At 50.2% G+C, this 12,397-nt stretch overlaps 1 protein-coding gene across 1 annotated transcript in view; it reads left to right on the top strand.

Annotated features, from left to right (window-relative positions):
• The window catches only part of LOC143958064 (TOG array regulator of axonemal microtubules protein 2-like), a 72,124-nt gene that overhangs the window by 20,116 nt on the left and 39,611 nt on the right, over positions 1-12,397 (top strand). The window contains exons 9-10 of the mRNA XM_077467521.1: positions 5,423-5,616; positions 9,761-9,896. Of these exons, the coding sequence (XP_077323647.1) occupies positions 5,423-5,616; positions 9,761-9,896 (330 nt within the window). The remainder of the gene's footprint in view (positions 1-5,422; positions 5,617-9,760; positions 9,897-12,397) is intronic.

Genomic DNA, 12,397 nt, shown 5'->3' with positions numbered 1-12,397 from the left:
AGGGCATGCAGTATAAGATTCAGGGTACTCAGTAGAAGATACTGGGCACTTGGTAAAAAAACATGAGGCACTCAGTAAAAGACCCAGGACAATCAGTAGAAGATCTGGGGCACTCAGTAGAAGATTTGAGGCAATTAGTAGAAGATCGGGGCACCCAGTAGAAGACAGACCAAGAACACTCAGTAGAAGACCCCGGGCACTCAGTAGAAAATTCAGGGCAGACCAAAGACACTCAGTAGAAGACTCAGTAGAAAATCCAGGGCACTGAGTAGAAGATTCGGGGGCACTGAGTAGAAGACTCGGGGGCACTGAGTAGAAGACTCGGGGGCACTGAGTAGAAGACTCGGGGCACTGAGTAGAAGACTCAGAGCTCTCAGTAGAATTCCTGGGACACCCAGTAGAAGACCTGGGATACTCACTAAAAAACCAAGGGCATTCAGTATAAGATCCAGGGTACTCAGTAGAAGATACTGGGCACTTGGTAAAAAAACATGGGGCACTAAGTAAAAGACCCAGGGCAATCAGTAGAAGATCTGGGGCACTCAGTAGAAGATCTGGGGCAATCAGTAGAAGATCTGGGGCAATCAGTAGAAGATCTGGGGCAATCAGTAGAAGATTTGGGGCAATCAGTAGAAGATCTGGGGCAATCAGTAGAAGATTTGGGGCAATCAGTAGAAGATCTGGGGCAATCAGTAGAAGATTTGAGGCAATCAGTAGAAGATCTGGGGCAATCAGAAGAAGATCTGGGGCAATCAGAAGAAGATCTGGGGCAATCAGAAGAAGATCTGAGGCAATCAGTAGAAGATTTGAGGCAATCAGTAGAAGATTTGAGGCAATCAGTAGAAGATTTGAGGCAAACAGTAGAAGATTTGGGGCACTCAGTAGAAGATCTGGGGCACTCAGTAGAAGACCTCGGGCACTCAGTAGAAGACAGAACAAGGACACTCAGTAGAAGACCCCGGGCACTCAGTAGAAGACAGACCAAAGACAATCAGTAGAAGACTCAGTGCTTTCAGTAGAAAATCCAGGGCACTGAGTAGAAGACTCGGGGCACTGAGTAGAAGACTCGGGGCACTGAGTAGAAGACTCGGGGCACTGAGTAGAAGACTCGGAGCACTGAGTAGAAGACTCGGGGCACTGAGTAGAAGACTCAGGGCACTGAGTAGAAGATGATGGGCTCAGCAATGACATGCAATGCCAAAGCAAACAGAATATTGGCATTAAAAAGGGATCAACTCCAGAGATAAAAGGATAATTCTCCCCTCTACAAGACTCTGGTCCGGCCGCACCTGGAGTATACTGTCCAGTTCTGGGCACCAGTCCTCAGGAAGGATGTACTGGAAATGGGGCGACTACAAAGAAGGGCAACAAAGCTAATAAAGGGTCTGGAGGATATTAGTTATGAGGAAAGGTTGTGAGCTCTGAACTTATTCTCTCTGGAGAAGAGACGCCTGAGAGGGGATATGATTTAATTATATAAATACTGGACTGGTGACCCCACAATTTATAAATACCGGACTGGTGACCCCACAATATATAAATACCGGACTGGTGACCCCACAATGTATAAATACCGGACTGGTGACCCCACAATATATAAATACCGGACTGGTGACCCCACAATATATAAATACAAGACTGGTGACCCCACAATATATAAATACCGGACTGGTGACCCCACAATATATAAATACCGGACTGGTGACCCCACAATAAATAAATACCGGACTGGTGACACCACTATATATAAATACCAGATTGGTGACCCCACTATATATAAATACCAGATTGGTGACCCCACTATATATAAATACCAGATTGGTGACCCCACTATATATAAATACCGGACTGGTAACCTCACAATATATAAATACCGGACTGGTGACCTCACAATATATAAATACCGGACTGGTGACCCCACAATATATAAATACCGGACTGGTGACCTCACAATACAGTGGTGTGAAAAAGTGTTTGCCCCCTTCCTCATTTCCTGTTCCTTTGCATGTTTGTCACACTTAAGTGTTTCGGAACATCAAACCAATTTAAACAATAGTCAAGGACAACACAAGTAAACACAAAATGCAATTTGTAAATGAAGGTGTTTATTATTAAAGGTGAAAAAAAATCCAAACCATCATGGCCCTGTGTGAAAAAGTGATTGCCCCCTAAACCTAATAACTGGTTGGGCCACCCTTAGCAGCAACAACTGCAACCAAGCGTTTGCGATAACGTGCAATGAGGCTTTTACAGCGTCCTGGAGGAATTTTGGCCCACTCATCTTTGCAGAATTGTCCTAATTCAGTTACATTAGAGGGTTTTCGAGCATGAACGGCCTTTTTAAGGTCATACCACAACATCTCAGTAGGATTCAGGTCAGGACTTTGGCTAGGCCACTCCAAAGTCTTCATTTTGTTTTTCTTCAGCCATTCGGTGGTGGACTTGCTGGTGTGTTTAGGATCATTGTCCTGCTGCAGAACCCAAGTTGGTTTCAGCTTGAGTACACCAACAGATGGTCGGACATTCTCCTTCAGGATCTCTTGGTAGACAGCAGAATTCATAGTTCCTTTTATCACGGCAAGTCTTCCAGGTCCTGAAGCAGCAAAACAGCCCCAGACCATCACACTACCACCACCATATTTTACTGTTGGTATAATGTTCTTTTTATGAAATGCAGTGTTCCTTCTACGCCAGATATACTTGGACACACACCTTCCAAAGAGTTCCACTTTTGTCTCATCGCTCCACAGAATGTTGTCCCAAAAGTCTTGGGGATCATCAAGATGTGTTGTGGAGAAATTGAGACGAGCTTTGATGTTCTTTTTGCTCAGCAGTGGTTTTCTCCTTGGAACTCTGCCATGCAGGCCATTTTTGCCCAGTCTTTTCCTGATGGTGGAGGCATGAACGCTGACCTTAACTGAGGCAAGTGAGGCCTGAAGTTCCTTGGACGTTGTTGTGGGGTCTTTTGTGACCTCTTGGATGAGTCGTCGCTGCGCTCTTGGGGTAATTTTGGGCGGCCGGCCACTCCTGGGAAGGTTCACCACTGTTCCATGTCTTCGCCATTTGTGGATAATGGCTCTCACTGTGGTTCGCTGGATTCCCAAAGCTTTGGAAATGGCTTTATAACCCTTTCCAGACTGATAGATCTCAATTACTTTCTTTCTCAATTGTTCCTGAATTTCTTTGGGTCTCGGCATGATGTGTAGCTTTTAAGGATCTTCTGGTGGACCTTACTGTGTCAAGCAGCTCCTATTTAAGTGATGCCTTGATTGTGAACAGGTGTGGCAATAATCAGGCCTGGGTGTGGCTAGAGAAATTGAACTCAGGTGTGGACAACCACAGTTATAGTATGTTTTAACAAGGGGGGCAATCACTTTTTCACACCACTGTATATAAATACCGGACTGGTGACCCCACAATATATAAATACCGGACTGGTGACCCCACAATATATAAATACCGGACTGGTGACCCCACAATATATAAATACCAGACTGGTGACCCCACAATATATAAATACCGGACTGGTGACCCCACAATATATAAATACCGGACTGGTGACCCCACAATATATAAATACCGGACTGGTGACCCCACAATATATAAATACCGGACTGGTGACCCCACAATATATAAATACCGGACTGGTGACCCCACAATATATAAATACCGGACTGGTGACCCCACAATATATAAATACCAGACTGGTGACCCCACAATATATAAATACCGGACTGGTGACCCCACAATATATAAATACCGGACTGGTGACCCCACAATATATAAATACCGGACTGGTGACCCCACAATATATAAATACCAGACTGGTGACCCCACAATATATAAATACCAGACTGGTGACCCCACAATATATAAATACCGGACTGGTGACCCCACAATATATAAATACCGGACTGGTGACCCCACAATATATAAATACCGGACTGGTGACCCCACAATATATAAATACCAGACTGGTGACCTCACAATATATAAATACCGGACTGGTGACCCCACAATATATAAATACCGGACTGGTGACCCCACAATATATAAATACCAGACTGGTGACCCCACAATATATAAATACCGGACTGGTGACCCCACAATATATAAATACCGGACTGGTGACCCCACAATAGGGAGAAAACTTTTTTGTAGAAGGAAGTATAACAAGACTTGTGGCCACTCATTAAAATGAGAAGAAAAGAGGTTTAACCTTATACTATGTAGAGGGTTCTTTACTGTAAGAGCGGCAAGGATGTGGAATTCCCTTCCACAGGCGGTGGTCTCAGTGGGGGGCATCGATAGTTTCAAGAAACTATTAATCACCTGAATGACCACAACATACATGATATACAATGTAACACTGACATATAATCACACAACATACATGATATACAATGTAACACTGACATATAATCACACAACATACATGATATACAATGTAATACTGACATATAATCACACAACATACATGATATACAATGTAACACTGAGGTCGCGTACACACGCGGGGACTGTTCGCCCAACTTTGTCCGTCAAACAGTTTCGGCAAACAGTCCGCTCAAAATTAGCATGGACGGACATGGCCACACACGACGAACGAACAGTTTGCTGAAACCGTGCGCGATGATGTGAACGGCACGTACGACGGGACGAAAAATACGACGTCCTATACACTGCATTATAACTTTCGGCGTGAAAATCCTTTCTGAGCATGCGCGCAACTTTGTTTGACGAACAAGCCTACACACGAGCGGACTGTTCGCTGAAACAAGGTTTCAGCGGACAGTTTTACGGAATTTCCGAAAAACCTTGTCCGTCCAACTGTCCGCTGAAACTGTCCGCTGAAAGCCCACACACGAGCGGACTGTCCGCCCAAACACTGTTCAGCGGACAAAGTTGGGCGAACAGTCCGCGCGTGTGTACGCGGCCTGACATATAATCACACAACATACAGGATATACAATGTAACACTGACATATAATCACACAACATACATGATATACAATGTAACACTGACATATAATCACACAACATACATGATATACAATGTAACACTGACATATAATCACACAACATACATGATATACAATGTAACACTGACATATAATCACACAACATACATGATATACAATGTAACACTGACATATAATCACACACATGGGTTGGACTTGATGGACTTGTGTATTTTTCGTCCTCACCTCCTATGTAATAATATATAATACACCACAATCTAATAAGATCCAATGGTGATTGAGAGACAGGAGAGAAGGGTGCAGGTCACGTGAAGGCAGGGGATGAGTACTCCCGTCATGCCTTCCTCTGCCCTTCTCTGTTGTCTCTGTACATGTCTATAGACACTGCAATGAGGACACATTCTGAACAGGAGTGAATAGTGGGGGTAGTGGAGTATGAGGTCATCGTGACTTCATTTTTAATGATCTCTCTGTGCGCTTGTCTTCCTCAGATGCGGAGAGCCGTCACATATCCGCTGTGGGAAGTGATTTGGATCCAGTCCCCTCCCGGCCGGTGTTACCATCTCTCTCCCCCGATGCCGCACAATCGCCGCCGCTTGTCAGGGACGAGGAGTTGAAGGAAAGCTATTCGCGGGTGAGTCTTCCCTCTGATATTCTCCATGTACGGTCCGTCATATGAAAGCCGCTTGTTTCAGTTTTGGGTGGAGAGGAGCTGATTGTTCTCCTCTGACATGTTTCACCCCCTCCCTCCCCCCCCCCCCCACCAATGTGATTCATGTAGGAAAACAGCCCGTGGAGTGTCGCTGTCCATTTGCTCTCAATAAAGTTGTGTTGTCTCCACCAACAATCCTATGTGAGGTGGGCTTCCCTGTTGCTAGGCAACACTGCTAACAGGCGACCCGGCGGTCCTACGGCCATCATCATGCGCACGCTTCTGCTGGTGTCGGAGTTGCTGTTTCTGTCGTTCTTGGCGGGATTGTTAGACGAATTGTTCGATGAAATGTGGAGAAAATTCTGCCAGATCCTCACAGAACTTCTCTGGATTTGGTTCTGACCCGCCTGGCGTGTCGTCACCGGGGGACGGCCTCTGCGCCCGGCTGCCCGGCCGACGGTAAATGGCGATCCGCATTTTTATTCTTTACAAAGAACTTCTGTGAGACTCAACAGACCCAATACACATTCACCCAACATTCACTATACAATAGATCCAACCCCTCCCCCAAAAGAAAATACCCCCCCCCCCCATAAAAACAACCCTCACCACAGGAAGCCATGGACATTGGAGATCCCCAAATTATCAGACAGCTGTGCCCTGAAATATGAATGTGGGCGGTCCCAAAAACAACCAATAGAGTGCAAAGTATTCCGCTTGTAGCATCATTGTATCAAACATTCCTATTATATATACAATGTATCGAGCCCCCCGTCCTATCACCTATACCTTATATATAAATACCCATCCCCCAGTCACCCCTTGTCTCCGCCCCCCACCCACCTCCCAGTACCACCCCTTCACAGAATATGTTAACAAAACCGATTCCCTGCACCCAGCAACAGTAGATCCCCCCCCCCACAGCAACAATGATAAAACCCCCTCCAAACAATAGACCCCCCCTCAGCAACCATAAATCTATCCATCAACAATAGATCCCTCAGCAACAATAAAACCCCCTCCAAACAATAGACCTCTCCCCCCTCAGCAACCATAAATCTATCCATCAACAATAGACCCCCAGCAACAATAAAACCCCCTCCAAACAATAGATCCCCCAGCAACAATAAAACCCCCACCAAACAATAGATCCCTCCCCCCTCAGCAACCATAAATCTATCCGTCAACAATAGACCCCCAGCAACAATAAAACCCCCACCAAACAATAGATTCCCCCCGCAGCAACCATAAATCTATCCGTCAACAGTAGATCCCCCAGCAACAATAAAACCCCCTCCAAACAATAGATCCCCCCTCAGCAACCATAAATCTATCCGTCAACAATAGACCCCCCAGCAACAATAAAACCCCCTCCAAACAATAGATCCCTCCCCCCTCAGCAACCATAAATCTATCCGTCAACAATAGACTAATAGATCACCCCAGCAACAATAAAACCTGCTTCAAACAATAGATCCCACCCCCCCTCCCCCACCCCAGTAGCAACAATTCCACCCAGCAACAATTGATTCTCCCCAGAAACAATAGACTCCCCCCAAGCAGTAATGAAACCCCCCCAAATCCCCCTGCAGCAATAACGGCCCCCACTCCAGCAACAATAGATCCCCCCAGCAACAATAGATCCCGCCCCCTTCAGCAACAATAAATCCACCCTCCAAAAATAGATTCTTCCAAGCAACAATAATAAAACCCCCTCCAAAAAATAGATCCCCCCCCCCCAGCAACCATAAATCTATTCGTCAGCAATAGACCCACAGCAACAATAGATCAATAGATCACCCCAGCAACAATAAAACCCCCTTCAAACAATAGACCCCAACCCCCCCCCCCCCCCCGTCTTCAGTAGCAACAAATCCACCCAGCAACAATAGATTCTCCCCAGAGACAATAGACCCCCCCCCCAAGCAGCAATGAACCCCCCCCAAAAAATAATCCCCCTGCAGCAATACCGCAATAACTCTCCCACTCCAGCAACAATAGATCCCCCCAGCAATGATAAATCCACCCACCAAAAATATATTCTTCCAAGCAACAATAACAACCAAGCAAACAATAGATCCCCCCCCCCTCAGCAACCATAAATCTAAACAATAGATAACCTCAGCCCCAAGCAGCAAAAGAACCCCCAAAACAATAGACCCCCAAGCAACAATAACCCACAGCAACAATAGATTCTCCCCAGCAACAATAAACCCACCCACCAACAATAGATTCTCCTCAGAAACACTAGATTCCTAAGCAGCAAGAGAACCCCCAAAACAATAGATCCCTCTGCAAATACCCCCAACAAAAGTAGACCCCCACAGCAACAATAGATCCCCAGCAGTCAAGACCAATAGACTCTTTAGCAGCCAGCAACAATAGATCATCCGCCAAAACAACAGACTTTCCAAGCAACAATAGACTCCAACAGCAACAGTAGATCCTCCGCCACAGCAACAGACGCTCCAAACTCAACAATAGACCCCAGCAACATTGGATCCACACAGAAACGTTAGGTCCTCCCCAACAACAACAGACACCCCAAAGCAACAATAGACTCCCACAGCAACAATAGATCCCCCATAGAAAAGCTTGTTTGCTGATATCCCTTATGGATGGTCGGGGGCCATCATGTGACACTTATAAAAAGCCACTTTTACAAGCGTTTGACTTTTTGTTCTGTCCAGAGCACCCCCCCCCCCCCTTACATCAGATGCCCAAGCACCCCCATCCTCCCCCCTGCCCTCGGCTCTCAATCGATTACAGCAGCGATCCTCTTGTAGGAAAGCCTCCCCACGTAATCAGTGGCCTTTCCTTGTACTGCGGTGGAGGAGCGGGGAGGAGGACGAGGTGGCGGTGCACTGCTGAATTCCGGGGTACTGCTGCTGCCGGGGCGATGCTTCTCCTCCCCGCCAAACAGGAGGCGGGTCCTGAGACCAGTCCTAAGACTCTCGGCCAATGGGGATCTCAGGAGCCACTTCCTGATTGGCCGGGAGGAGAAGCAGGAAGACATTAGTAAATATTAAACCGCTATTGTCACACAACTGGGCGGGATGGGGGTGCAGTGCTCTACGCCCCGAGACCACCCCTTTTTGAAGCCTATTATCATTAAACCCCCCCCCATTGGAATCCATGGTCCGGCGTCCTGCATGTAGTTTAGGGGCCGGGCACATGGATTGGGTGGCGGCATCCCTGTGCCCCTAATGGACGGGCCACCACTGCATCACAGTGCACCCCACCCCCCTCCCATACCTTCTGCTGCTGCTGCTGGGAATAAGCTTGGAAGTCGAAAGTGCAGGGTCTGGAGGAGGTCCAAAGGAGGGCTGCAGTCAGCTGGCAGAGTCTGCTAAATTCTGAGACCCCTGATAGGCAAAGACAAAGGGGTGCAGGATCTGGCGGAGGAGTTCTGTCCTCCTCTCTGCTGCTGACTGCTGGGGGGGGGGGAGGGTGGCAGATACAAGCCTCTCTGCAGCTGCATGGAGAGGCACAGGATCTGGTGGAGGAGTTCTGTCCTCCTTTCTGCTGCCAACTAGTAAGACAAGGTGGGGGGCAGAGACGAGGGGGGTGCCGCAGCTGCAGGAGAGGTGCAATGTATAGTGACATTCATATATATATATGTGTGTGTCTTTGTAACAAGAGATACAATGTAACCATTGTAGAGAATGCTAGAGGGAATCAGCACTAATTGTTTATTTCTTACTGTTGGCATTTTCTAGCATTGTTACATTGTATCTCCGGCTACAGTGACCTATGTATTTCCTATGTATTTCCTATGTATTTCCTATGTATTTCCTATGTATTTCCTATTTCCTATGCTCCTCAGCTCCATCTAGTGGCAGATTTTATACTACTGCCCATAATAAAAGAACATTCATTCAGAAGAGAAAACCGACTAAAGAAACATTTTGTTTTTGCAATATTTGCACAGAATGAATGTTTGCAGATTTGCCGGACAAATTGCGATGTAATCTACGGGAAGCAGCGATAGGTCATTCAGTAAATTGGACGACCCCTCTAAATGAGAACGTATCATTCGCAGGGGGGTTGGGTTAGCAGCCGATCAAAGAAAAGAAACGATCACTTTGAGGCCAATGTAGGAATCGCCGTCTCTCTGTCATTTCAGGTCAGTTTCTCCATATCCAAGTCTGCTCAGGATAAGATGAGACAGAAACAGCAAGAAATGGAGACGATGCGGATCGAGAGGAGGCGGAGCCAGCAGCAGTTGTGGGAGAAGCTTCAAGGATTGGATGGCGGGGGAGGTGAGTGCCAAATTTACTTCCTTAAAGGACAGTCCTGTCCGCCCCTCTGAAAAGCGATTTGTGCTGGTACACTTTTCAGAGAGTGGTTGACAGGCAGCTGGAAGGCAATATATGCCGCCTCCTCTGCACCTGTTTTATCCTGAAAATCCTGCGCCACCCTGCCACTGTGATCCTGCGCCACCACCCTGCCACTGTGATCCTGCGCCACCACCCTGCCACTGTGATCCTGCGCCACCACCCTGCCACTATGATCCTGCACCACCACCCTGCCACTATGATCCTGCACCACCACCCTGCCACTGTGATCCTGCGCCACCACCCTGCCACTGTAATCCTGCGCCACCACCCTGCCACTATGATCCTGCGCCACCACCCTGCCACTGTGATCCTGCGCCACCACCCTGCCACTGTGATCCTGTGCCACCACCCTGCCACTGTAATCCTGCGCCACCACCCTGCCACTATGATCCTGCGCCACCACCCTGCCACTGTGATCCTGGGCCACCACCCTGCCACTGTGATCCTGTGCCACCACCCTGCCACTGTAATCCTGCGCCACCACCCTGCCACTATGATCCTGCGCCACCACCCTGCCACTGTGATCCTGGGCCACCACCCTGCCACTGTGATCCAGCGCCACCACCCTGCCACTGTGATCCAGCGCCACCACCCTGCCACTGTGATCCAGCGCCACCACCCTGCCACTGTGATCCAGCGCCACCACCCTGCCACTGTGATCCAGCACCACCACCCTGCCACTGTGATCCTGGGCCACCACCCTGCCACTGTGATCCTGCGCCACCACCCTGCCACTATGATCCTGCACCACCACCCTGCCACTGTGATCCTGCGCCACCACCCTGCCACTGTGATCCAGCGCCACCACCCTGCCACTGTGATCCAGCGCCACCACCCTGCCACTGTGATCCAGCGCCACCACCCTGCCACTGTGATCCTGGGCCACCACCCTGCCACTGTGATCCTGCGCCACCACCCTGCCACTGTAATCCTGCGCCACCACCCTGCCACTGTGATCCTGCGCCACCACCCTGCCACTGTGATCCTGCGCCACCACCCTGCCACTGTGATCCTGCGCCACCACCCTGCCACTGTGATCCTGTGCCACCACCCTGCCACTGTGATCCAGCGCCACCACCCTGCCACTGTGATCCAGCGCCACCACCCTGCCACTGTGATCCAGCGCCACCACCCTGCCACTGTGATCCTGGGCCACCACCCTGCCACTGTGATCCTGCGCCACCACCCTGCCACTATGATCCTGCACCACCACCCTGCCACTGTGATCCTGCGCCACCACCCTGCCACTGTAATCCTGCGCCACCACCCTGCCACTATGATCCTGCGCCACCACCCTGCCACTGTGATCCTGCGCCACCACCCTGCCACTGTGATCCTGCGCCACCACCCTGCCACTGTGATCCTGTGCCACCACCCTGCCACTGTGATCCTGTGCCACCACCCTGCCACTGTGATCCTGAGCCACCACCCTGCCACTGTAATCCTGCGCCACCACCCTGCCACTGTGATCCTGCGCCACCACCCTGCCACTGTGATCCTGGGCCACCACCCTGCCACTGTGATCCTGGGCCTCCACCCAGCCACTGTGATCCTGTGCCACCACCCTGCCACTGTGATCCTGCGCCACCACCCTGCCACTGTGATCCTGTGCCACCACCCAGCCACTGTGATCCTGCGCCACCACCCAGCCACTGTGATCCTGCGCCACCACCCAGCCACTGTTATCCTGTGCCACCACCCTGCCACTGTGATCCTGTGCCACCACCCTGCCACTGTGATCCTGTGCCACCACCCTGCCACTGTGATCCTGAGCCACCACCCTGCCACTGTAATCCTGCGCCACCACCCTGCCACTGTGATCCTGCGCCACCACCCTGCCACTGTGATCCTGGGCCACCACCCTGCCACTGTGATCCTGGGCCTCCACCCAGCCACTGTGATCCTGTGCCACCACCCTGCCACTGTGATCCTGCGCCACCACCCTGCCACTGTGATCCTGTGCCACCACCCAGCCACTGTGATCCTGCGCCACCACCCAGCCACTGTGATCCTGCGCCACCACCCTGCCACTGTTATCCTGTGCCACCACCCTGCCACTGTCATCCTGTGCCACCACCCTGCCACTGTGATCCTGGGCCACCACCCTGCCACTGTGATCCTGGGCCACCACCCTGCCACTGTGATCCTGGGCCACCACCCTGCCACTGTGATCCTGGGCCACCACCCTGCCACTGTGATCCTGGGCCACCACCCTGCCACTGTGATCCAGCGCCACCACCCTGCCACTGTGATCCAGCGCCACCACCCTGCCACTGTGATCCAGCGCCACCTCCCTGCCACTGTGATCCAGCGCCACCACCCTGCCACTGTGATCCAGCGCCACCACCCTGCCACTGTGATCCAGCGCCACCACCCTGCCACTGTGATCCAGCGCCACCACCCTGCCACTGTGATCCAGCGCC

The sequence above is a fragment of the Lithobates pipiens genome, unplaced genomic scaffold (genome assembly GCF_037356315.1).
Source record: "Lithobates pipiens isolate NorthernLeopardFrog02 unplaced genomic scaffold, aLitPip1_a1.2 Scaffold_101, whole genome shotgun sequence".
In the NCBI taxonomy this organism is placed as follows: Eukaryota; Metazoa; Chordata; class Amphibia; order Anura; family Ranidae; genus Lithobates; species Lithobates pipiens.
The sequence above is the reverse complement of the archived record's forward strand: the minus strand, read 5'-3'. Positions and strand labels throughout refer to the sequence as shown.